The sequence below is a fragment of the Barbus barbus genome, assembly GCF_936440315.1.
Source record: "Barbus barbus genome assembly, chromosome: 42".
In the NCBI taxonomy this organism is placed as follows: Eukaryota; Metazoa; Chordata; class Actinopteri; order Cypriniformes; family Cyprinidae; genus Barbus; species Barbus barbus.
Window position 1 is genome coordinate 25,239,455 of NC_136720.1, and position 27,619 is coordinate 25,267,073.

The following is a 27,619-nucleotide window of genomic DNA, read 5'->3' on the forward strand; positions in this document are numbered from 1 at the left end:
ACCTCCTCACCATTTGAACCCTGCTTATCAGGTTATCTGGGCTAAATGAAGCGAAAGAAGACTATTATATCTCTTACACAATGTTTGCAAAGCTGAAACTCATTTAGATTGTTCTTGAGCAGAGCTTCATCAACTGCATGAACATTATTAGTGCAGATGTAGAAATCTGCAGTCTGCAGCAGTGCCTCGTGTTTCCTGTTTCTGTTTCCTGACAACAGCGATGCAGGAACTTAATTTAGCGATTCACCTGCAATATATCGGAAATGTGTTTTATTTTAGCGATTCCACTGTAATGCATTGGGAATGTGTTTTTCTTGACCTGGAATGTTAGCAAATGATTATCAGCATTACTAAAGTTAATTAAAATATAAAAAAATGCAATTGAAATAAAGCCAAACTACAAATAAATGTAAAAAAAAAAAATAATAATAATAAAATATATATATATATATATATATATATATATATATATATATATAGCTAAATAGAAATATAATATAAAATAAAACAAAAAAAATGGCAAAATGACTAAAATTACTCAAATTAAAATAAAAAACTAAAATATAAAAAATATAAGCTATTTCAGTATATTGAGTACTATAATACTAGAAGTAGTAATTATGATAAAACTAAAACAGCGCTTGTCACGAATCCGGTCTATAAACTTCCGTTCACTCACCACCAGAGGTCACCCTCTCTCCATATTGACTCTCACTACACAGACTGTTACACTTTTTTTATTGAATGCTTGAAAAAAAACAATATTAATTGTCATCGTTAAAACACAACAATCCAACAACCGCTCGGGGACATTCAGTGCCAAGTCCTTCCACAAAGTTATTGTTCTTATTGCTTTCAAGTTCGTAGAGAACTCAATAGAAAGTGAAGTGACATACTGCCAAGTGACCCATACTCGGAATTCGTGCTCTGCATTTAACCCATCCAACGTGCACACACACAGCAGTGAACACACACACACACACACACACACACACACACGGAGCAGTGAGCAGCCATTTATGCTGCAGCGCCCGGGGAGCAGTTGGGGGTTCGGTGTCTTGCTCAAGGGCACCTCAGTCGTGGTATTGAGGGTGGAGAGAGCGCTGGACATTCACTCCCCCCACCTACAATCCCTGCCGGCCCGAGACTCGAACCCGCAACCTTTGGATTACGAGTCCGACTCTCTAACCATTAGGCCAGAACTTCCCCAAATGATTTTTCATTTCAAGTTTGAATCATAAAAAAAAAAGATTTACATTTAGAAAATGTACATTTATGAATATGATATTCAGCTAAAAGGAAAATAAGGTTTATAAAATAAGCATCACTTTTTTCACATTCATGAAAGCCAAAAATGACATTTCTATAAGTAAACTCAAAATTAGGATTCACATAACATTTGATAAAGTCAAGAATGTCACACCAAAATGAAGTTGTGTAAGAGCAACTCCAGAATAAATGTAAAGAAGTTTCATGGTTTACTAAACAGAAAGAACAGTTGGTCTTAATATCATTCTTAAGTCTTTTAAGAGAGCACTTATCCGGGTAAATTCTCAACTTAAATGCAATTTCTCTCATTTTGTTAGTAATGAAATATTTGTGAGGTAACGAGCAAACTTTCTTCCAGGGAATATCACTTACTAAAGCATTCCAACAAGAGATTACATAAGGCACAGAAATAGACTCCATCTGAAACAAAACTCTCATTTTCTGATTGTTTTTGACTTGGATGACGAAATGCACTGTTTTCCAACAAATGTTTTACAAAGATCCACTGAGTGACATGAGATTGGAAAAGAAAGAGCTCTAAAAAGCAGGAGAATGTGGCACTGCATCAGCAACAATTGCAAACTCTTTCGGACAGGAATTCCATGCTTAGCTCAAAACTAAGTAATTACAGATTGAACCATTTTGATTGAAAAGTTGAGACACAAAAAAAAAATAAGCAAATCAGTCTAAAAACTAATCTAATATTATTCATTATATGTTGGTCCCTCATAAATCCAGACTGAGTCTCATCTATAACAATATCCAAACAATCTTTAAATCTTTTAGCAAATATTATGGTGAAAATGTTATAGTCATTGTTAAGGAGTGTGATGGGTCGCCAGCTGTCTAAATTGGTATGATCTTTCTTAGGTTTAGGAATTAAAGTTATGATACCTTGCATCAATGTAGGAGGTAAAGCCTCTTTTTCAATACTTTCTCTAAAAACCTGAGTTAAAAAGAGAGTAAGTTCATCAGCTCAGCTGTAAGTCCATCACACCCTGGGGACTTCTTGTTTTTCAAACTCTTAATTGCTCTTTGTACTTCCTCAGGAGTAACAATGCTATCACAGAAAAATCTATCACTTTCAGATATAACCTTAACATAATTAACCAAGTCTAGAAATGAGGATGTGGTCTGCTCTGAATACCTTGAACTATAAAGATTCTTATAACAATTGGCACTGTAGTTTGCTATTTCCTTTGGATCGTTAACAATTTTGCCATCAACACAAAGTTGTTCAATAGTTGAACTTTTCTAGCTTAAAAAAATATGCAGAATTGAGTTCTCCATCTTCGAGCCATTTTTTCCTGGATCTTATATAAGCACCCCTAGCCTTTGATAAGTACAACTCATCCAATTTAATTAGCAAATCTGCAATTTCAGATTTTTCCTCTAGAGACATGCAATCAAAATGATCAGACTGAGATCATTTCATGATTAGGTTGTCTTCAAGAACCCTTCTTTTTTTGGCTAAAAGTGTTCCAACTTTTCTTAAATAAACACCTGTCTCAAACTTAAAAAACTCCCAATTGGTACCAAAAGAATTTTGAATTGTGGCTGTTTTCCAATATTTAGCAATTAGTTCTTTAATTTTATCTGGTAATTCTAACAGTGAACTGTTAAGTTTCCACGAAGAAGCTCTGCATTGGCCTGTTACATAATCTGCCATTAAAGGGGTATTAATAAAGATAGTTTTGTGGTCGGTCAATGGGGTATTTGACATACATTTTGATATGAGCCAATAATCAATACGAGATTGTCTTGAACCACTTTTATTGGCCCAAGTAAACTCTAAATTGTTAGGGAATCTCTCTCTCCAAATGCCCACCAATTCAAACTTGTCTATTAGGTCTAATAGTGCAGGAGGATATCTGTCCAAAGAATTATTAAATGACACATTAAAGTCTCCTAGAATGAAAAATGCATTAGGAAATGTATTAGACCAATATGTAAGCTTCTCATCTAATTTGTTAAAAAAAATTCCAAAGAATTATTGTACCCATATATATTTCCGAGAATTACAGTTTGTTGGTTAAGTGAAATTACTAATAAATGAAAATGACCTAAGATATCCGATTCTGACCCTAATATATCCCCACCAGATTTGTTTCTCAAAATGCTTCCAGCAGCTGAGTGTTCGGTGCCACGTGAACTCCAAATATCGTTACCCCACTGAGATTTCCACCATTTGTAATCATCAATAGTTGAATGACATTCCTGAACAGAAGTCTGATTTGTGTGTTTTAGCAAACATAAAAAGAGCTTTTCGTTTGACACTATCCCTGAGGCCCCTGGCATTAAAGGATATTAAAGACATTGACATGAAACATGAACAATATAGAAAAGAATCAAAAAAAGAAAAGAAAGTTTGAGCGAACCAAAAAAGTACACTCGTTCAATTACTATCCTCCAAAAAGAGCAACAACCACAACAACAGCTCAACCGGGAATAAACCGGGTGTTCAGATTTAAGTTCAGAGAATAACAAGTTCAGCTTGAGTAAAGATTTAAGAGCCCAAAGAAAAATAAGCATAAAAACAAATTAAGAAAAATATATAAATTATAAAATAAATAAATAGATAAAAAACAACTTGCACTTATCAAGCTAATCCTTTAGCTGAAACAGTTGCTTGTTGAATAAGCATTGCCAACATGTTAAGTGTTGGCTACATCTTTAGCGGTCACTCTTTTACCCTCAAATCACAGCAAAAGGACCGTGAAAGCCAGCTCTCTTTCCTTCCCGTCTCGCCTTCTCTACTGTCGGCCACAGGAGAGATCTTGCATCCTTGTCTTTCTGTGAAAGATCCTCGAAGATCTTGATCTTCTTTTCCCTGAGAAGGACGGACGTTTTGGCATCTCTCCAAACTTTGTCCCGCTGGGACCACGACGGAAATAAGATAATTATGCGACGAGAGGATCTTTCTGCAGTAGAACGAGGTCCCAGCCTATGAGCGATGTCAAGTCCACGGGGGTAGATCTGCAGCGATGCTCGGGGAGACCTGGCTGAAGAGGTCGATGATCATCTGCTTTACGTTTTCTCCTGCTTTCTCTGAAATACCAGCGACACGAAGATCCCATCTTCTCTTGTACACATCCAGATCATTATACTTATCACGAAGTTCGACGTTGTCTTTCTCCAATCTTACGATTTTCTTAGTTCCTCAGTTTTATCATTCAAATGCTTCACCTGTTCACCGTGGAGCTGATTATCTGTTTAATAGAGTTTGAGTTTTCAAGTACCGTTTTTTCAACTCATTGAATTTCGGCGCAAAGTTTCTTCGTACATGGCCTCCATTCTCTGTATGAATCTCATTAGCATGGCATCACTCACTGAAGGACTGTCGGAACTCAGTTTACTTTTTTTCGCAGGGTTCGGTTCAGGTGTATCGGGTGAAAGCATGAACTCAGCCTGTCCAACAACTGCATCCAATTAAGGGTTTAGAGTTCTTCTTGCATAGCTGTTGTGACGAGTCGGCTGCCTCCCCCCTGTCCATCATCACCACCCCGTCCCTTATTCGCCGCCCTTCACCAGGCTCCCGACGGGAGTGGGTGTGTGAGAGAGGAGGGGCGCTGAACACGCAGGGCTGGCGGCGTGTGATGAGGCGCACCTGACGTGAATGGAGCCTCATCACCGCCGCCGTTTAAACTCCGAGCGCGCCTCTCCTCGGGAGACCGGTCTCTTCCCCGTGCATGCACGCTGGTGTCCTCGTGGGTCCAGGAAAGGGAGCGTAGAGGGAACTACCTGCCGCCGTCAGAGACGCGAGCGGCCGGACCCGCAGTCCGGCCGACACTGCACCCGCGATACGGCCGTCGGGCAAGGACGCCGGGCCGTGGAATCCCGTCGAGCACCCGGGGATGAAGGAGTTGGACGAAGCCGCCACAGAAGCCGCCGTCACCCGCGCCCCGGGACCTCCAGACGGGAGCGCGTGCGGCCGCCGGACTCCGCCCCTTACCTGGACCCTTCCCTCCTGAACACTGCCCTCCTTCACGAGCCCCGCAGCACAACGAGGACACCAGATCCCTGTTTATTTTGGACACTTTTCCCCCTTTGGACACTTTATTTTAAATATTGTTTAATAAAAACCTCTCCGAGGCTTGACGCCACGCCCACTGTGTCTGTCGTTGGCTCCTCCCGCCACACTGTGCATAGCAAGGAGAGTTTCTTCTTTATCCTCCATATTTCACAAGTCAGCACAGCAATTTATAACAAAAGCACATGGGTTATTATTAGCAACTAGCTAGCTCAAACAGGAAAAAAAAGCAAAGGAAAAAAGATAACTAAAGGAGGCTACTTAGCTCACAATACAAACTGCATCTGTCCAGTTCTGAACATGAACTGCTCCAAAAAAAAAACCCGGGATCTGAGCAAAGTTTTCAAGAACTCCTGCAAACCTGTCTTGCTACGATGCCCCCCGTGTACTGTTACACTTCAGTTCCCACAATCCATTTCACTCTGATTACGCACACGGCTGCAGCCAATCATACTCTCTACATAAGCCATGGACTTCCTCTCTCTCACTGCCGAGTATTGTTTGCGCATATCGCTACGTTACGGAGCCCTCTCCTAGTTTTGTGTTAAGTTCCTAGTTCTAGTCTTAGTCTAGTTTCGTCGTATTGCCTCGTTGCCTGATTTCCTGTTTGCCTTTGATTCTCTTGCCTTGTCGTGTGGACTCTGTTTGCACCTTGCCTACTGCTTATGTTATTGGATTACCTCTCTTGTCAAGCCCTCTGGATTCTGTTCGCCGATCGAAGACCCACGCCAGCCCTAGGATTACTCTTTGCCTTGCCTGAGATGTACCTGTGTTGTTATCCCTTGCCTGTTTCTTGACCACGCTTCTGCAATAAAGCCTTGCACATGGATCCGTATGCATGCTCTGTTCAACCAATAACAGCACTGGCATCTATTGCTGTATATTTATTTTATAAATATTCTATTATAGTACATTTATGTACATATTTTATTTTATTTTCCAGTGGGATTTAAAATTAAAACAAAATGCAAAAACCTTTTTAGTACTTAAAATGACTTTTTTTCATAATTATATCTGTATAATACAAATTTACATAGTTATATACACTTGTGTGAAACGATGAATATTAAATATTTCCTCAATTTTATGTCTTTTTTTCTGTTTCTGGGTTTCAGTGAGATTTTTAAGTCACTGGTTTTCAATGTGGTCTCAGACAAACACATTACTCGTGAAATGCTTTTTTACATGATTTTTTTTTTATTAAAATAGTTGCTTATAAAGCAATTAAAATCTCGTTCCAGTGTTTAATAACTCAACCTGATTATTGTTCATTAGTGAATTAGGATTAAAAAAAAAAACACCAAACACATTTCATAAATAAGAAATACAGTACATGACAGTAATCTGATGTAAAGAGACATAAAACTGCCATGATGAAAATCTGATTCCAGGGAAAACAAACAATTGTGCCATTTAGCATCATTATTGTATATATTGCATATTTGAGCACAGAATCAAGTATTCCAGAGAAACATCATAAATATTAACCTCAATCGATTAATATTAAGTAGTGTTCGTCTTTGTCTTACAGTTATTAAGCAAAAGTGATAGAGCAGCATCAGAATCAAACCCACCCACGCAAACAGTCCAGAAAACAGACACATAACCGTGATGTGTGTGTGTTTGTGTTAAGATAGAGCGCAGCCGTTACTGCTCTCGTTTGGCACGTCTATGTCACAGGCAATCTGAAGGAAACGATCCCAGTCTGGTGCTGATAGAGGCAGTTCTGTCTGAAAATGATTCCAGAACCTGCCAATAAAACAACAACAGATAATATAGACCACATGAATCTGCAAAGTGCATCTGATTTCTATAGTTAAAAACAGACTTTATGAATCTGCCATGAACTGAGAAACCAAATTTCCCTAGCTTGATCTCTTAACATATATAAAAACATCCTGTAAGGCCCCGTTTACACTAGTACGTTTTCGTTTTAAAACGCATAACTTTTGCTACGGTTACTCCTACACTCTCAAAAAGGATGTGTTAATTAATAACACATTTTTTGTGTTATGGCTATTTTGACACATTTTGTGTAATTTTAAGTTGATCATGTGTAAAAGAGAGAGAGAGAGAGAAAGAGAGAAACAACACAGTGTGTCCAACACAACATGTGTTAACTATCATCCAATCACATTGCTGCTACGTCACTCCGCAAGCCGTTAAGCAATTTCGCGCCTCTATCTCCATCCATGGGTGACTTGGATGCAGTGCACATGTCAGGTATTTGGATTTATTATTTTTAATTATTAGAAACTGTCATATATATGTTTAATGTGAATTTTTTAGACGGTCAAATGTGCATTTAGTTAGCAGCCTCTAGTCGTGCATACGGGTATTTTCGGTAGTCACGAGAGGCGGTGTTGAACAGGGCGAAAACGGCGTCAGATAGTTAATGCTTCACACATTATTATTTCTTTACATTTTGGTACGTTTGTTCCTCGCTTTCTGGAGAGAACTTATTTTTAACGAGTTTGTTTTTCTTTGCTTGATTTGTTGCCAATTATATGACGTCCGATAAAACGCTGCGGCCATGGCAGGATTGTCGTTAATGAGTTTGACAAAGCGGTAGCAGCTAGCAGCTAACTCTTATCACTTTCACTGCTATCCGTCGCCTTTCTTTCATTAAACAACATAATGTATTGATGTCTTGTTAAATGTCTTTAAATAATACTATGATTTATTACTGTAACGTTTAACATTTGATTGACTTCGACATTCGCATGTCTTTATCTCAAAAAGGATGTGTTTAGGTTTATATCTTGAAGGTTTATCTAGCTTTTGTTAGCTGTTTTTGTAATAAATATTCATTATAACACTGTTTGTTAACTACATTTTACATTATGAATGTATGTGTAATCAGTATATGTATATAACAGATTGGTGTTTTTCTTTGCCTTTTTTACTTTGGATATAACATATGCTGAAGGGGAGGAGGACTCCACTCACGAGTGGATGACTGTGATCAAAAGGATGAAACCATCTCCAGAAAACCTCAATACCATCAAATTGGGCATGGAGAAAACATACAGTAATCGCAGGTTATGGATTGCAAACACGTCCCCAACAGTGCAAGAGATTTTTGAACAATATCCTCGATTTGTAGACATGCCATACTTGGTAAGAACATCTTGTGTTTTGCATCTTGTGTTTTGTGTTTTTTTCTTCTAGCTAGGTATAAATAGACTTGTCAGTACAGGGACAAGGCTGCTAAATATTAACATTTAAAGTCCAAATGAATTCAAAATGTTTTTTTTTTTATACTTTGTTAGTGCACATTACTAATCTTGTGATGAAAAATTCTATGCAATTTAATTAAAATAAAGTATAAAATAAAATAAAGTCCTTTAAACATCCTTTAACCACTCCCCTCCAACCATCAGTCTGCTGCAAACTAGAGATTGTAAGGTGCACTGAAATCAAGCTCCACCATTTATTTTACTTCAATCAGTTTAATTCAAATCATAAAACTGAAGTATAGTAGTTTTGTTTTTACTGTTATGATTGCATAAACTTAGATTTGATCATTTGTGAACATACTGAGAAAACACGGTAGTGTTGTAATTGTGTATTGTATCCTATGTTGTAGCTTGACACGGAGTTTGGAAAAATGTTTCCTGGGAAGGCTGACCTCTTTCTTCGAAAATGGGAAGGAAATATTGTTCGGAAGTTGCAAAAGATGTCCACAGTGAAAGATCCTCTGGTCATGCCAACTGATAATGAGAGTGAAGGTAGGCTACTTTGCTTGTTCTGTCAAACCGTTGTTTTTCTTTCAGTGGACACCATTAGTTTTACTAGTTCTCTGAAGGCAAAGTTGGAGATCAAAGTCTGCCATTATTTCAGCCATTTGAAAAATGCCATTTATATTTTGTGTTTTTTTTTATTATACTACAGAGTCATGTTACAGAGCTCTTCAAATTCTTACTACACTGCTGCCCCCCACTGCGTCCGGGAGGAGCAAAGGTTGGGCCAAATGCAGTACAAAGTCAGCCCTTTCTTACCTCTTGGACATTAAGCCGGTAAGCAGCTTGATTGCCCTAATATGTTTATGTTTTAGTTTGTTAGTTTTCTGTGCAAGCACTTTGTGATGTTACTTAATTACATGACTCTCTAATTTACATAAAACTATACTGTTTTCATTGTTTTCTTTTAGGGATGCACAATATTAGGTTTTTGTCAGTATTTTTTAGCTCACTTTGGCTAAGTATCTTAAGGTTATTTGTGCATTTTACTTTTTATTTTATTATAAATAGACCAACAGCGGCCACTAAACAAAAAAAAAAAACCGCCTTACCGAATGAACATTAGTACCAAAGGGAGGCTGTTGCTGCTGTTGTCACTGCACGCTATCACACTAAACACATCATTCTGTATGTGCATTCTCAAATGAAATGCAGTGATACAAAACAGTGAAGTGATAATATTGTGCATTCCTATTTTCTTTTGAACATAAATAAGAAAATATCCCTGGCCTTCAGTTCAATGAATGCAAATGAATTAAAGAGAGAGTTCATCCAAAAAAGTTTTATTACTTAGTCATTAATTATTCACCCTCATGTCGTTCCAAACCCGTAACACCTTCATTCAACTTTGCAAACACAAATTAAGATATTTTTGATGAAATTCAAAAGCTTTCTGACCCTCCATAAACAGCAACACACCTGAAATGTTCCCAAGCACAGAAATGTAGGATATAGGTAAAAGAGTCCATGTGACATCAGGGGTTCAGTTGTGCTGATATGAAGCTATGATACATTTGTGCTCAAAGAAAACAAAAATAACAACTTTATTCAACAACTCTTCTCTTTATCATCTGCCGTGGTGTGCTGCAGTTTTGGAGAGAGTATCACGACGTATGCACAGGCTTTCCTGTCCATGTAAACAAAGCACTCGTCGTGTTTTGTTTATGAGCAGAGGACAGCAAATGCATGCCTTGTTTACATCAAGCGGAAGCAAGTGCATGCGTCATGATACTCTCTTCACAATGGCGGCATACAGGCAGCAGATGGAATGAGGAGGAAAAAGTTGTTGAATTTGTAAAATTACAGATGAATCACTGATGTCACAGACAATTTTACTGATGTCCTTTCTACGTTTCTGCATTTGGGAACATTTCAGTTTTGTGTCTGTTGCTGTTTATGAAGAGTCAGACAGTTCTCAGATTTCATCAAAAATATCTTAATTTGTGTTCCGAAGATAATAGAAGGTCTTACGGTTTTGGAACGACATGAGGGTGAGTAATTACTGACAGAATTCAAATTTTTGGGTGAACTATCCCTTTAAGAAAACCTTCAGTCACTTGAATTGTTTTAATAATAGCTTTTAAAAAATTTACTTTTATGTTTACAGGCTGGAACCAGCATCTCCAGCCTCCTGGATCATTCCCAGACAATGGTGGAAAACCATCAACCCCACATTGTCTGTTTAGGAGCCCCCAGTTCTACAGCGCAATACATCATTGTGGCCGAGAATGACAAAGTCACCATTCCACTCAACGATAACAGTCTGACGTGTGCCATTGACAAGCTGTTCAAAACGTATTGGGTTTGCAATGTACAATATCCTGTCCAACTTACATCGGTCTTTAATTTCCTTGAAAATGTATATGACATTCCTTTCTCTGGTGGGAAGAGATCCAAAGTTGTGGAGCTTATTTCGAAGCTTCAAGCACTATCCTAAATTGTACCACCATGTACATATGTCCAAGGTGTAAAAAATCAACTTCAAAAGACATCCGGAAACTCATAATTCATCTTAGGCATGTCCATGCACTTTCTGATGGACAGGATTATACAATTGTTTGTAGTCAAAACAATTGCCAACGAACATACCATAACTTCAATTCTTATACTAAACATCTCAATAGAGAGCATGCTCAGGTTGCAAACCCATTACATTTAGAACAAGACCGTGACACCAGCACGAGTGAGGACTTTCCAGCTCCATCTTGCTCTGCTGCTGTTGATATTCCAGAAACTAATTTTGATGGCTCCAGTACTTGCAGCACCTCTGACTACCAAAGCTGTGCAGCAGCATTTGTTGCAAAAATGTACTCCTCTTCAAATTGTACTCTGACTGATGTGCAAAGAAGCATCACATGCACAAAAGAACTGCTCTGTGAAACCCTGGACTGTTTGCAAGAGAAAACCACATCTCTGCTTAATCGTTACTCTATACCCAGTGATGAATTGCAGACTTTGATGGATGAATTTGAAAGAGGACGACATATGTTTGAGGAAGTTGATACCCCCTACAAAATGACCAAATATTTTGCAGCAAACCACTCTTTCATCAAGCCAACAGAAATCTTCCTTGGAAACAGAGGTGATACTGCAAGAAAGCAAGGTACATTAACTCAAGTGTTAATAGCAGATACATGTCAGTACATATCTATTATTGATACTCTGAAGTTTCTTTTTGACAATGAACAAATGCAAAAGCTCTTTGTGGATTCAACCGAAAGTGACGACAAATTGCGTGATTACTGTGATGGCTCACATTTTAGAAATCACAAATTGTACAGCAGATATCCTCAAGCTTTGGCTATGAACTTGACACATGTAGCACTGTTCTCGTTTCTCACTCTGTTAATGCGTTCGGTCAGACTTTTCAAACTGGTTGTGTAATTGCTTTAAACCGTGACTTAAAAGAAGAGCGTCTCTTTGGTGAAGTTTTACACATAGTTCCACAATGTGAAAAAGAAAGGGTTGTAGTTTTTCTTAGAGTTCTATCTCAACTGTATTTTCACCCACACTTGTATGCATATGCTGTCCAAAGAACAAATGAATATAAAGTCATTAATTTAAGCAATGCTGCTGATGTAAAACCACTTCACATGATTTCTAAGAAAGAAAACCTTTTTGTAAATCCAAGATATAAAATTGTTTAAAAATCTTTATGAAATTCAAATGACATGTGAATATTGCCTTTGTGAAAATTCAGAAGTGAAGTTTTAATAAATATGTATATATTTGAAAGAAAAAAGTTGTTTTTTGTATTGCATTCATTGTAACTGATAAAAAAATAGCACATCTATGACACAAATTGTGTTATCAATGACACATTAGTGTGTTAAATATTTTAACACACTGAATGTGTAAAGAAGAATAACACACTGGTTGAGTTAAAAGTAACACAAAATGTGTTGTCCTTAACTAGACACACGGGTGTGTTAAGATATAACACAGGTTGTGTTGTTTTTAACACATCTGTTTTAAGAGTGTATCGTTCACACTTCTCTGAAGTCGAAAACAGAGACTTTTGAAAACGATGGCTTGGCTGCGCACATTCGCTCTGCCTATCCTTGACAACCATGTAAACTATAACATCATGCTCACTGTTGTACCCATAGATATGTATAGGTAGATTCCCCCATTCGACCGCTCCAAGCACATAGACGCATTCGCCATCTAAATAATAGGCATCTACCTATACGAATCTATGGTTGTACCTGTATGAATGGTCATGTGACTTGCGTTTTCAGTTGTGTAGTGTAAATGGAGATCGTTTCGGAAATGCAGCGGAAACACCAGTGTTAACGGGGATCGTTTTCATTCTAAACCACTAAAGGAGGTAGAGCTTTTTCACATTTGGCTCCCAAACTCTGGAATAGCCTTCCTGATAACGTTCGGGGTTCAGACACACTCTCTCTGTTTAAATCTAGATTAAAGACACATCTCTTTAGCCAAGCATTCACATAATGCATCTTATAATCTTGTACTGCAGAACTAAAAAAAATTCAAACAAAATAATACAAATTGGAACAAAACAAGGTTAAAGTATTTAAATGACTAAAGTACTAAAAAAATAATAATAAAGCTAAATAGAAATATTTAAAAATATTTGCAATAGTGGCAATTTTGTCTGGAAACGATTCCAGAATCTGCCAATAAAAAAAAGATATGATATGAAATGAGAAATAATATTATAAACCGACTTTATTTAACTATGGATTACTTTAGATGTCCACATTTAGAATATTTTTTTTATAAGCAACATGTTAAAAGCTTCATTTGCTAGGAATACTTCAGGATACCATGTAAATACCATGCTAAATGATTACATTCCTGTATTTTGGTCTTTGAATTGACTATATTTCCACTTGATACATGACTAATGCACTCTTATGTATTTTTATTTTTTAATTGTGATGTTGTTGGTGTATATTTTACTTGTGGTGGTAAACATCAGGATCTCGACTCATTCTGTTATTGAAGCCGATGTACAGGTCGTCCCACAGCCGACCGTTCAGAACCACGTGTCTCATCACATTAACTCGGTTCTTGATCTGAAACGCACACATTTGATTCATTAGTTTGTATTAAACTTCAGCGTGCATCTCATCCTGCTCAGTCTGTACCTCCTCATACGCGTGATCTCTCTCCGGACGCGCGGCTGGGAAAGAAAGATCCAGAAAGTCCACCAGATAGTCATAACCTCCTTTCAGAGGCTTGAAATCATCATCTGTGTCAATGACCTGACAGGAAAACGGTTCATTGCATCAGTTTATGGGGTTGTTATTGCATTATGTGTGAAATCCACCTGCAGTTCGGTTATGAAGTATATGATTTACCCGAATGACCAGATTGTAGTCTTTAAATCCTGCCCAGTTATAATAGTACTGGATCCAGCTTTTGTATTTAAAGATTTCAGCTGAAACGGAAGCATTCAGTTCATCCAAATACAAGTCAAAGTCCCAACTGTCCTTATAGATCTTTGTGCCGCCGGACGGCTCAGTGATGACACTCCTGTGGTCATGATAGCAAAACCAGAGAAAATCATGCTGATGGACAAATAATTCTCACATGCAACATGATAAATGAACACGTAAATATGAAATGGAAATTAAACAGATGCATGCATAAATAAAACAAAAAAATGGTAAAAACAATAGAGACTGCATTAAATATGTTTGTAGATAAATAGTTAAATATAAAAATCACATGAATTTTAAAATTGCATAAATATCCAGCCTGTCTTGCAGGATTACTATAGTTAAAACTAGAATTAAAAATAATAACATAAAAAAACTGGTTAACTGAAATAAAATAAATATGAAAAAAGTGCAACTTATTTTATGGCACAACTTATTTCACAATTAAACATGAGAATTTTTTTCAGGATTCTTTGCTGAAAAAAATAAATTATACAATTTAAAAATCGTAATATTAGTTATTAATCACAATAATAATATTTATATTTGTTTTAATAAACAATAATAAATAAATATGAATAATTAACACAAATATACAAAGTTTAACTAATTTTATCATCAACATTTCTCATTTTCATTTAATGTGACTAGAACAATTAAAGCAAATAAAAACAACACACATTTTAAAATAACTAATACAAATGACAAAAACAAAATACACAATTACTAAAACTTAAGTAAAATGAAAAGCGAATATGTAAAAAAAAAAATTACAGTATAGTATCTGTATACTGTAATGAATGAATGAATGATTTTGCATATTGTTTGCTCTTCATGCAAATATTAATGCTTCATTGATTTTTTGAGACCCTTTTAGTCTAATGCACTCAAGCTATAAATGCTCAAATGCTGCATTCTAATGGTAATGTAAAGCCGTGTGAAGGTACCTGTTGGATGGGTCATTTAGCGCCAGGGCCAAATCCAGGACTGATCCGGGTACAGGGGTCCAGGTTAGGATGTTCGGACAGCTCTTCCTTATCAATTCATTCAGATCTGCTGCGCTGTTCTTGCTGTTCGTCTCCTTTATGTACCTGTTAGTCATGTTCAAGTGTTCCTGTTATACATTTCATATATACTTTGATGTTATATACAGTACACTTTAGTCAAAAATTGGAATAATTTAGTTTTTTTTTTGGTTGAATCAAAATACATTAAAATTGTGAAATATCCAGTGTGAATATATTAAAATGTAATTGATTTCTGGGATCAAAACTGAATTTTCAGCATCATTACTCCGGTCTTCAGTGTCACATGATCCTTCAGAAATCATTTAATATGCTGATTTGTTGTTCAAAAAACATTTCTGATTATTATCAATGTTAAAAACAGTTATGCTGTTTCATATTTTTATGCAAACCATGATGTATTTAATAGAAAGTTCAAAAGAACAGCATTATGCACGCGCGCACGCACACACATAATGCTGTTCACACACACACGTATATATATATATATATATGTGTGTGTGTGTGTGTGAGAGACTCTGGACCACAAAACCAGTCTTCAGTGTCAGTTTTTTGAAATTGAGATTTATACATCATCTGAAAGCTGAATAAATAATCTTTCCATTGATGTATGGTTTGTCAGGATAGGACGATATTTAGCTGAGATACAACTATTTGGACATCTGTATTTTGAGGGTGCAAAAAAATCTAACTATTGAAAAAAATCGCCTTTAAAATTGTCCAAATGAAGTTCTTAGTAATGCATATTACTGATAAAAAATTAAGTTTTGATATATTTACGGTAAGAAATTTTCATGGAACATGATCTTTACTTAATATCCTAATGATTTTTGGCATAAAAGAGAAATGTATAATTTTGACCCATACAATGTATTTTTGGCTATTGCTACAAATATACCTGTGCTACTCATGACTGGATTTGTGCTCCAGGGTCACACATACATACATACATATATTAGTAATAATAATTCATTGTGCCCTTCATGATTCAAAAAGTATTTACAATTTAATTATTGTAATTAAATTGCATTTCACTTAGAAACACTACATATGTGAAGCGGTTCATGTTGACTTTATCGATTTTACTTACAATGTGTTCAATTAATGTGTAGCCTACCATAGTTAAACGCTGACTAGACGAGTTTCTGTTAATCGAGGGATGTGTGTTCACCTGTCAGAGGGATGCGCTTCAGTGAAGTATCCGGCAAAAGGGCAGTAGATCTTGGGCTGCAGTGATTTCACCAGCTGCGTTTTATAGTTTAACAGCTTCTTCCTCTCGTTCTTGATGAAATCTGCCTTCCAGTTTTCTGTCAGTAAAAAGAGTTTACATTAAAATGCATTGTTTTTCTGTCATTATGCTGTTCTTGACTGTGCTTAATGGTTGCCTTTTCCCATAATGCACCTGTTTAAAGCGGCATGCCTGACTCACCGGTGTATTTGCCGCCGTGGAAGGTCATGGGGAAACCAGAGGCGCCGCCGGCGAAGTCGCTCATCATCACATCAACACCGTGAGGAAGACGTCCATTGTTTGGTCTGGTGCAGTCCACCGTATTCAGGATCATGTGACCTTGGAAGGTTTTTGTTTGAGTTTATGCAGTCTTTTTAGCAGCATTGTGCATTTCTAAAGGGGTTTAGTCCATGATTTCATCGTGTCAACATTATCTTGATGTACAACTACACTATACTGTTCAAAAGTTTGGGGGAACTTTACTTTCACATTCATAAAAGTTCCAACTTTTATACATTTTCAGTATTTTACCGGATCATCAACTAAACACACACTTAAAAGTTAAAATGTGGTTTTCCAACAACATAACAGCTTGAGGGTTTAAAATATTTGAAAGCGAAGAACTTGAGAAATATTAGTACTGTAGTACTAATATTAAAATAAAATAATTAGTATAATATTAATTGATAGAATATTGACAAATTTACAATTATATCATTATGATATATTTACTATATATTTGGAATTAAAATAAAATGCAAAAAAAAATTTATAAATAAGAAATTAATACTTTTATTCATCAAGGATCAAAATCATATTCATCATTGATCAAAGGTGAAACTATTTAAAACGTTACAAAAGACTTCTATTTATAATAAATGCTGTTCTTTTGAACTTTCTATTCATCAAGGAATCAAATGCATCACAGTTTCTGCAAAAATATGAATATATTTTCAACACATAAATCTGATAATGCCAATAATACCACAGTACTTTCACATCTTTGAAATTATTGCTGTGTTTGTTCACTGAAGCTTTGCCTGAAGACTGTTCTTATTCATGTCAAATTAAATATGCCTTTATATGTTGTACATAAAGCAATGCAGCCAAACCGCTTTGTTTCCCACTCTTACATTGTATTGTTGTTTGCTTGCCATTTCTCAAACGCAGAACAGCAGAAAAATACCTTTATACTCCACAATCAAGCAGGTGTCCATTTCAGGATGAACTCCGTCCATCAGAATCATAAATCGCAGGTGTTCATCGACCTTTTGAATAATAGCAAAGCCAAAATTTAAAAAAAAAACAAGACATGAAAAATAGTAAAAAAAAACAAAAACCATACGTTCTGCCACAGGCCGAATGGCACCACATTGATGTTTGTTAAATTCACTCCACTTTTCTCCAGATACCTGCAACAAAAACACAATTCCTCTTGTTCAAACTCGAAAAACACATTTCAGTTTTCACTTGAAAATTGCTAGTAAATTTCACAAATAATTACAAAGAAACAGGAAGAAACACATTGAATTAAATAAAAAATTTTAAAGTAGAAGAAGCTGAAATATAATGTATTTTTCCCACCGTTTTGTTTTCAAATCTATAACTTTGAAAGTCACCTCATTATAGTTAATAGTAATATGACACTGGCAGTTACAATTTTTTCCTGCCGTTTTGCCGAAGTCACCTCAACCTACTGATCTGCTATTTAAGCTTCTTATTATTATTCTTATGAGACTAAAATTTCTGAACGCATCTCCTCCTACAGCTTTCAAGCTAGAACCACCAAACTCAGCCCAGCTCTTCAGACTGTTCTGACTCGAGTTGCTATATCTCTTCAGACTGATTAAAAATCATAAAACTCCCTTAAGGCCAATTCACACTGCACAGACAAACACCAACAAACTAGTCTGTTGGAGTTTGTTGGATCAGTGTGTTACCCCTGTTAGCATTTGTTGGCGTTTGCTTTCATCCGACTGAACATGCTTAATCTGCGTTTGTTGGGTCGTGGAATATCTGAACAGTGTGACCGGTTTTCCAACAAACTGACATTTCCATCACAATGTGCAACATGTTATCAGCATCTAGCGAAATGTTCAAACTTCAGGCTTTTACAACTGCTTTAAACTTTCAGGCTAGGCTTTCTCAAGCCAACCTAAAGTTTGTGTTGACCTTATTTTGTATTTCCTGTTCTTGTTTTGTTAATCTTCGTTCATCACCTGTTTTAATCAATCATCTTGTTTGCTCCTTTGTTTCCGTTCCTTTATAAGTCCTCACCCTGATAGCACATGTACATCTCGGAGACGTCTATTTGATGTCTGCATTTACATCTGCAAGACGTATTTTTTAGGGTGTTTGCTCATCTGCAATAAGTCTATAGGATGTTTCCTTTTAGATGTCAAATAGACGTCTATTAGATGTCTTTAAGATGTTTATGATGAATGTATGTAAAACTGACATCTGAAAGACATCTGCCAGACGTTTGTAGACAGCAGATGCTTTCCAGATCAAGAGATCTTTAACAGACATCTTGCAGACGTACGTGTACTATCTGGGCAGTTCTCCCCTATTCTTTGTCTTGGTTTAATGTTATTTCAATGGAAATTCATGTTTTGATTGTTATTATAATAGTAAGTATATGTAACAAGAACATCTTAAAATAAAGCGTTACCAAAGTGTTACAGATTTGTCTGAGAATTTGGCATTTTGTGTTGATTCTGGGTTGATTGTGCATATTACCTGTTTTTAAATGACCAGAATAGTTCAAAATAGCATCGCTATTTCAGTTTATCCTCGATGAAGTGTGCATCTTCATCTGTTTATTTTAATATTGCAAACTATAAAAATCAAATATTGTCCTTGTAAGTTGCTTTGGATAAAAGTGTCTGCTAAATGACTAAATGTAACCTCTCCACTAGACTTTGGTCTCACCAAAACACAGGCCGTGAAGTGTCTCCAACGTAAATGGGAATATCTGGACGCTTCTTGGAAAGACGTTGTAAAGTTGGGTAGCTAATAGAAAAAAAAAAAAGTGCATTTAAAATGTACGGTTTTGTGGCATAATCCAATCCAACACAATGCAATACAATATAATATGGTGGATCAGACTTTAACCTCAGGTGATCTGAATGCATATGGCTGATGTAAATGAGATCGGCCTGACTGAGTCTGTCCATGGCATCAGACGGAGGTTCGTGAAGGAGCCACCAGCCCCTCGCAAACGCTGGTCCTGTGAGCCACGGGTCGAACATCATCCGCTTGTCCCCTGCTTTCAGCTCCATACATGCATGTGTGATGTACGTCAGCTGAAATGCACAGGATTCTTTGATGAATAGGATATTCAAACCAGCATTTATATGACAAAGAAATCTTTTCTTGACCTCTTGACAATTTAATTAATCGTTGATGAATAAAAGTCTTGTGCACCACTGTGCATCAGTGTTAGGAAGGTCACTTTGGAAATGTAATAGGTTACAGATTGCAAGTTACCATATCTAAAATGCAATCAGTAGTTTAACAATTTCAATTACTTTATTAAAGTAATGTAACTGATGTTTCAAACATGTAAACCAGGCAGGGTTAACCTTACAGTAGAACTCAACACTGATTACTGTCACTTTTGAAATCCATGAATTACTTGAATTAAGATTATAATATTTTAATTTTATAGCACAGCCACCACAAAACCAGGCTTACTTTGAGATCATTCTGAGGTTGAATACAGATTCAAAACCAAAATAAGAAATAGTTTAGATACTCTTTTTGAAATCAAATCTTTGTGTAGCTATGACAGGAAACACTGGCATCTATCAAAAACAACAGTTAATCTATATAATAAAGCATTTCATATTTTAGAGCAGTCACTGCAATTTATGAAAGAAATCAACTAAATCTGTATGTTGGTGTGTGTGAATTTTTTTTTTTAGACATTTTCATAAGTAACTGGAATTTTATTACACATTTTTTCTCAGTAACTGTAACCGGTTATAATTACATTGATTTTGTAAATTAAATTAAATAATTTAGTTACATGAAACTAGTTACTTCCCAACACTGTCAGTCATGTCATCTGCACATTGATTGTGCTTTTGCATTTTATTACACTTGGTCAAATATTAAAGGCATGTTCTGTGTTGTAAATCAAACTTTAAACAGCTACTGTCTTTTTTTTTTTCTTTTTTTTGAACAGAAAGGAATCCGATGATAAAAGGTGCAGTGTATTTGCGTGGGTGTGGATGTGTGAAGAGACATATAAAGTAATCAGTCAACAATGGCGTGCATTGCTTCAAGGTTTTTTCAAGCAGTTTGTTAACATCAGAGACATGCTGAGATATATGATCTGTTTTGTGCATATTTGCATTAAAACTAGTCAGTTTTAATGCAAATATGAACAGTTAAACAGAGCACTGTTCTTCAGAAAAATCCTCCATGTCCTGCAGAATCTTCAGTTTTCCAGCATCTTTTGCATTTTTGAACCCTTTCCAGCAGTGACTGCATGATTTTGAGATCCACCTTTTCACGCTGAGGATGATTGAGGGACTCAAACACAACAATTAAAAAAGGTTCAAACATTCACTGATGTTCCTGAAGGAAACACGATGCATTAAGAGCCGGGGGTGAAAACTTTTTGAATTTGAAGATCAAGGTAAATTGTACTTCATTTGTCTTCCAGGAAACATGCAAGTATCTTCTGTCGCGTCAGAAGGGCAGTACTAAATGGAAAAATATGATATTTCAACAAAATAAGAAAAATTTGGACATCTTCATTCTGTTCAAAAGTTTTCACCCCCGGCTCTTAATGCATCGTGCTTCCTTCTGGAGCATCAGTGAATGTTTGAACCTTTTTTAATTGTTGTGTTTGAGTCCCTCAATCATCCTCAGCGTGAAAAGGTGGATCTCATAATCATACAGTTACTGCTGGAAAGGGTTCAAATATGCAAAAGATGCTGGAAAACTGAAGATTCTGCAGGACATGGAGGATTTTTCTGAAGAACAGTGCTCAGTTGAACTGTTCAGAACAAACAAGGGACTCATGAACAACTATCACAAAACAAAAAAACAGTCGTAGATCATCCAGGTAACCACACACAGTATTAAGAACCAAGGGTTCCCAAACTTTTGAATGTGGTTATTTTAATAATTTCAGCTATTTTTTTGTCTTGTGGACTATATGTAAACATCTTTTATGGAAAATATCTCACTCAGGACAGTACTAAATAAAAAATAACATGCATTTTGTATGATCTCTCTTATTTTGGTAAAATTATCCACATTTTCACAGATTCTGAAAGGGGTTCCCAAACTTTCGATTCCCACTGTATGTGTTCTCGTTATTGCTGTGTAGGAGCAATGATTGATCTCACTTGGTGAAGGACTGAATGTTGGATCATTGTTATGTACCGTAATCTCTCCGTCATACAGCTCTTGTGCTTCTCTGGGTTCTGCGGTCCAGGGGTCTGGAGGATTCAACTCCACCAGCTCTAAACTACCGTCAGTATCTGACAGCACTGCCTCTACAAACACAGACACAGTAAAACAATAACACAGCATTCGATTCCAACAACTATATACAATTAATATCCATCTATATTATGAATACATATTATTTATGTATTAGCTGCAATTAAAATGACACCAAATGTTAAGATAAAAGTTTCAAGGTTGTTTTTTTTACAGCATTCCCATAGAAGAGCCATTTTTGCTTCCCCAAAGAAACTTTCAGTGAATGTGTCATAATGTTTTTTTTTAATTTCTTAGCGTATGGAACATTTTAGAATTCCAAAGAACCTTTTTTTTGCTATAATAAAGCTTTTGTGCAATGAAAAGGTTCTGTGGTTGTTAAAGATTCTTTATAGAACCAGCAATGGCAATAAAAAAACATTTACTGTATTTTCAAGAGTGTATGAAATTTTGACTGTTTTTAAATAACAGTGATATTGTTACCGAGTTCGTCTTGCATGAAGCTGTCTGGAGGGTTGATGTACTCCATAGTGGCCACATTAAGTTTCCAGTAGTGTTTGGTGCAGCGCACTGTTCTGTTACACAAACACACAAGCGCACATATTTCATAAATCGTAATAAATATTTCTACGTATTGAATTTAGATTGAATACATTTTTTTAAGTGTTTTTGAAAATGTTTTTTTGTCTCTTTTGCTCACCAAGACTGCATTTATTTAATCAAAAATAGTTAAGGCAGTAATATTGATAAATCTTTTTATAATTCAATAGCTGTTTTCTAAAACATTTTAAAATGGAATTTATTCCTGTGATGCAAAGCTGATTTTTTTTAGCTTCGTTACTCCAGTCTTCATGGTCACATGATCTTTCAGAAATCAGTCTAATATGCTGATTTGCTGCTCAAAAACATTTCTGATTATTATCAATGTTTAATACAGTCATGCTGCTTCATATGTTTGTGGAAACCATGATGCATTTGTTTTCAGGATTCTTTGATTAATAGAAAGTTAAAAAGAATGGAATTTCTTTGAAGTAGACATCTTTTGTAACATTACGTCTTAACTGTCACTTTGTCAGGATTCTGTCACTTCGGTCTGGTTTTGTGACAGATCCCTGACACTCTGTACTCACATAGAGTTTTGGGTGGACTCAACCCGTCCGCTCTGTAGTGTGCATGTTGCAGGTTTGGAGTATGATGTTCAGATCCCAGCTAACCTGTCAGTTGGGTTTTGGGTTCAGTGCCGGGGTTCCAGACATTCATGCTCCAAGTTATGTCTTTGCTGTGAGCACACATGTTCCCTCACTTCCTTGTTAGTCCATTATTGATTTGTTTTCTCCACCTGTACTTCCTCGTTACCCTCCTTGTTTGCTTCGTTATTTGTTCTACCTGTGTTCTCAGTCCTGTGCCAAATATCATTGCCAAATATTCCCTTTGTGTGTTGTCTGTGTGCCTTGTCTGTTCCCACCATGCCCTGCGCTGCCTAGTCCAGACGCCGGTTGTGTTTTCCCTCCACTGGGTAGTTTTTATTTGTTTTGGGGGGTTTTTATCAGTAAAATAAAGCACGTTGAACAGGGCCGTGCAGAGACCTTTGGAGGGGCAGGTGCTCAAAGTATAAAATGGGGGCACATGGGGCACATAGAACACGGCTTTTAATAGGGCTGTGCTGCTTGCTGATATGTGTATCGAAATGGATGCTTCTGTATTGATACAGCAGCAAATGCCATGATGCAGGTTTGAAAAAGAAACACAGAACAGAAAAGACCATTTTAAGTTTAAATGTTAAAGACATTTTTTGCACCTCTTAATTACTCTGGAATTATATTATTATTATTATTATTATTATTGTTGTTGTTGTTATTGAGTTTACAGGGTATGGTGGTTTCGCTGTTGTAATACTATTGTTGTTGTTGTAGAAAAAAATATTCCTGTCTTATTTAAAATAGAATTCTATTCTAATCCTGTTCGGAATTTATTCATTTATTGAATGATAGGGAAAGGAAAGGGAAAGGGAAGTGGTGTGTGGCCAAGTACGGTGACCCATACTCGGAATTTGTGCTCTGCATTTAACCCATCCAAGTGTACACACAGTAGTGAACACACACCCGGAGCAGTGGGCAGCCAATGCTGCGGCGCCCGGGGAGCAGTTGGGTGTTTTGCTCAAGGGTCTGCTCAAGGTATTGAGGGTGGAGAGAGTGTTGGTTATTCACTCCCCCCACCTACAATCCCTGCCGGACCTGAGACTCAAACCCACAACCTTCGGGTTACAAGTCCTACTCTCTATCCATCTATCCACAAGGAAAGGGGAAAGGAAAGGAAAGGAAAGATAATTACGTTTTTTAAATAAATACTGTAATAATAATTGTTCAAAGTATTAATAGTTTTTAGTCAGATAACATAAAAAAGACAAGACACCTCGACGCGCTTGAAACTTTTCCCAATTAAACAGCAAGAACGAACAAGAACAAGCACCTTTGTTTTTATTGCTGTGTGTAGAACTACGTTAGCTGCATTTTTAATATTTAATATTAATTTGAATAAAATGTAAATTCGTCCCCCGCACTTTATTCAAGATTCAAGATTCAAGAGTTTTATTCGTCACATACACAATTATACAGAGTATAACCAGCAGTGAAATGTAGGTAACGAGCTCGAGCAGGTGTTTTCACATAGAGGTTTCTAGATTTAAATCTAGATTTAAATTAAAAGAGACATGACCTGACGTTTTATTCATATCTAAAATGAGATGTGAATATCAGGAGAGCTGAACACTCTCGTGCAGTGCATGTTTCATACTCGAAGTCAGAGGGAGCTCTCAAGCAGAAACTTTTGAGGTGCAGGAAATCCCTAGTAAGGACAAACTCACACGCTATAGCTGTAGCTGAGCTGAATAAAAAGCAGAAACGTTTTTACTGATGAAACATGAAGACAATAAACACACGATTGCGAAAATATATGGTGTATGTGTGTTTTTCAAGCTATCTTCAGGTAATAAATAAACTATATGAAAAACGCAGTCATATCATTTAGTATAGAAACTATAAAATATATTTCCTGAATTATTCTGTGATAAAAAATGGGAAAAGGGTGTTCGTAGTATAGCCTTTATAAACCAATCATAAAATTATCATTAGGAAAACATTGAACAAAAATATTGTAGCTCCTTGCTGCAGCTAACCTTGCTTCCACAGGCTACACACAGCAATACAAACAACAGCTGTGCATGATCTCTTCACACCGTTCTCGTAAATTAATAATTCAATAATATAAGTTTACAAGCACACCGCTCCGCTGAGAACTCCACTTACTGGCAGCCGCGGACGTCAGGTGAAAGGGCATCATGTGGATAATTTAATTTACTGCTAAACTAATATTAATTAATTTTACTAATTGTTAGATTGGGCAGGCCTTCACAAAAGGGCGTTTAATTAAAAAAATAATAATAATTCCTTGACAAAAGGACACTTTGGCCATTAAGGGGAAAAGGGGCATGTGCTCAAGCTTTATTGATTTTTTTTTTTTTTGTGCATTTAGCCATTTTGCTGCTTGGGCTGCTCTATAGCCTGATCTGAAAGTATTTTCAAGTTCATTTTGGCTACTTAGCAGTGTAAAGAAGGAAATGTTCCCTTGGTGTGTTGCCTGTTCCTTCCGTTCCCGGCCCTGCCCAGTCTCACTGCCTGTTGTGTTCTTGTTTGTTTTCTTTTCTTTTGTCATTTAAGAAAGCCCACTGAGTTCTGCATTTGAGTCCTTGCTCATCCCATAAAACCTGACACACTTTTGATTCATTTTAATGCATCCTTGCTGAATAAAAGTACTAATTGCTTACTTACCCCTTCATACTTGTGTTATATAATGGTTACCATGAAAATATAAACCAGCATAACTATTTTCAACAGTGATTATAATCAGAAATGTATCTTGAATTAGCATATTATAATGACTTCTGAAGGATCATGTGACACTGAAGACTGAAGACCAAATTTTAAGACTTCCTTCAAAAAAAATAAAATAAAAAAAAACAATCTATGCAGTGTGTGCATAATTATTAAGCACGTTAATATTCTGATCATATTTTTTCCCAAGCACGTTACCAGTTCCAAACCACATCAATCTCAAAAAACACTATTAATTTTGTATTTAATCTTTTATAAGTGATACATATTTGTCCATGAAGTTTGGAAGTGACTTGTATTCAGGTGTGCAGAATTATTAGCCATGTTTTCTTTTAAAGATAAAATGAACCAAAAAATTATAATTTAACCCAGACTGATAGTGAAAAATGTATATATTTGCCTTTTCCCTAAGTGAACTTGACCTATTTTTATTAACAGCATCATCTGGTGTTCCCTTTTTATTTTTCCCCTATTATATTGGTTTTGATTCACCCACCTTCCGTCCATGTCTTCTATATCTTTAATGAAGAGTCCTCCCTGGTGTTTGCACTGGTTCACACACGCTCGTATTTTGTCTTTGCCTTTGTAAATGATGTAACATTTGTCATCCTCTTGGTTTTTCTTAAAATTAATTCCATCTTTCAGTGCCTGGACGTCTTCAGCCTCCAGTCGCAGGACAGTCTTTGAGACCTGAGATGTCATTGTGCTTCAGATCTAGAGACAAGTGAGACTTCGGTTCATCTTCAGTGCGGTCAGAAAGTTATAAAGTTCTTAGTTTATGTTCCAAACCTCAGAGAAGTGCTTTTCTATTTGTAGTCTTAATTATACACTATTATCATGCATTGTTGATAGACAAGTGCAGCTAGAAATTTGTCATTGCACATGACTGGTTAAAAACGATGTTCTTTATTCAAGAATAAATCAATTTGTCTGAAATGGATACTTTAATGACTAAACAAACCCAAATTTGAGCAAAATTAATGCAAAACCAAGTAACTGTTTGTACTGGAAATATAATTTCCCACATTTTATTTTTTTTCTGTCAAATAATCTTCAAATCATGAATGTTTTTTTTAATAATATTGATTTCTAATAATTTCAGTTTGTTCAAAAGTTATATACTGTAGACAGAGCAACATTACCTTTAATTGTGGGCTGGTTTCAGGAGTAAATGTGAGCAGGAGGAGGCTCGTATGAGTTCAGAGAGTGTGTGTGATCTGCAGTCCGCAAGTCAAGCTGAAAGTGAAGGTCTGCTCTCCTTATCAAGCGCTTTCAGTTGGACTGGCAGGGCGTAGCCATCACTTCATCCTGAAAAGGTTCTCATCCTAATTTTAAACACATTTTAGTTGAAGAGTCTTTTTTTTGTCTGTTTGTTATAGCTGCTGTAAAAAAAGAAAAAAAAAAATTATTGGAGCCTGTTTTACAAGAAAATACTACTTCAGTCATATAATTAAATGTTCTGCTCTGCTTTGTAGATTCCATTATACTCAAATCTGTGTTCTTTGTGTACATGAAAAAGAGTGTTAGTGTTTTTAAAGTTCATTTATCTATAATATTAGAAATTACTAACATTTCCACATCAGTTTCTCACTGAGTAAAGCAACAGGAAACAAACCGCTCATAACCTGATCGGAAGCACTGCTCTTCAGCACAATAAGCACAAAAGTCAACCTAACAAAAACTCGTTTGAATGTCAAATATACAGAAGCTTACATAGAATTGCTGGATGTAAACTCAGAATACTGAGGAAAAAAGAGGGGGATTCAAAGTGTAAACATTCAACTGTGCATTGTCTACAAACAGGTTCTGTGTTATATTGCAGTGCAACATTTTAAACTAGAAAAAAAAAATTGAAGACAAACTTTGTTAGCTTGAGAAAGCCTATAGTCTGAAAGTTTGAAATACTTGTAAATGCTTGATGTTAGATGAACTAAAAATGAACTATGCCTTTAGAATAATTTAGGTGAAAAACAAATAAAGGTGGATGAAAAAGATAAGAAAAATGAAAAAGAACATTCTCCTTCAATTCAGATAAGGATAAAACAAAGTCTAGAGTCCATCTGC

The 27,619-nt window shown here is 36.1% G+C and overlaps 2 protein-coding genes across 2 annotated transcripts; one reads left to right on the plus strand and one right to left on the minus strand.

The window, feature by feature from the left end:
- Positions 1-6,482: 6,482 nt before the first annotated feature.
- Positions 6,483-26,806, minus strand: cmah (cytidine monophospho-N-acetylneuraminic acid hydroxylase). The gene is made up of 15 exons (XM_079403583.1): positions 26,698-26,806; positions 26,052-26,269; positions 22,149-22,240; positions 21,606-21,718; positions 19,320-19,510; positions 19,137-19,217; positions 17,551-17,617; positions 17,392-17,473; positions 16,407-16,544; positions 16,149-16,284; positions 14,900-15,043; positions 13,872-14,046; positions 13,659-13,775; positions 13,471-13,586; positions 6,483-7,048 (listed from the first exon to the last, which is right to left on the minus strand). Exons 2-15 carry the CDS (start codon positions 26,255-26,257, stop codon positions 6,928-6,930), a joined length of 1,779 nt encoding a protein of 592 aa, XP_079259709.1. The 5' UTR covers positions 26,258-26,269; positions 26,698-26,806; the 3' UTR covers positions 6,483-6,927.
- On the plus strand, positions 8,162-12,273 carry LOC306861712 (uncharacterized protein). Its single transcript, XM_079404130.1, has 4 exons — positions 8,162-8,419; positions 8,889-9,030; positions 9,194-9,318; positions 10,649-12,273. The coding sequence occupies exons 1-4, from the start codon at positions 8,255-8,257 to the stop codon at positions 10,976-10,978; spliced, it is 762 nt and encodes a 253-aa protein (XP_079260256.1). The 5' UTR covers positions 8,162-8,254; the 3' UTR covers positions 10,979-12,273.
- Positions 26,807-27,619: the final 813 nt, after the last annotated feature.

Bases quoted from the DNA above. Each gene is read 5' to 3' on its own strand.
- LOC306861712 (XM_079404130.1), top strand. From the start codon at position 8,255: ATGACTGTGATCAAAAGGATGAAACCATCTCCAGAAAACCTCAATACC. The intron at 9,031-9,193 runs GTAGGCTACTTT...ATTATACTACAG, and splicing joins AACTGATAATGAGAGTGAAG to AGTCATGTTACAGAGCTCTT. The intron at 9,319-10,648 runs GTAAGCAGCTTG...TTATGTTTACAG, and splicing joins ACCTCTTGGACATTAAGCCG to GCTGGAACCAGCATCTCCAG.
- cmah (XM_079403583.1), bottom strand. From the start codon at position 26,257: ATGACATCTCAGGTCTCAAAGACTGTCCTGCGACTGGAGGCTGAAGAC. The intron at 17,474-17,550 runs GTATGGTTTTTG...ATTATTCAAAAG, and splicing joins CATTCGGCCTGTGGCAGAAC to GTCGATGAACACCTGCGATT. The intron at 16,545-17,391 runs GTATTTTTCTGC...AAACCTTCCAAG, and splicing joins CTTGATTGTGGAGTATAAAG to GTCACATGATCCTGAATACG.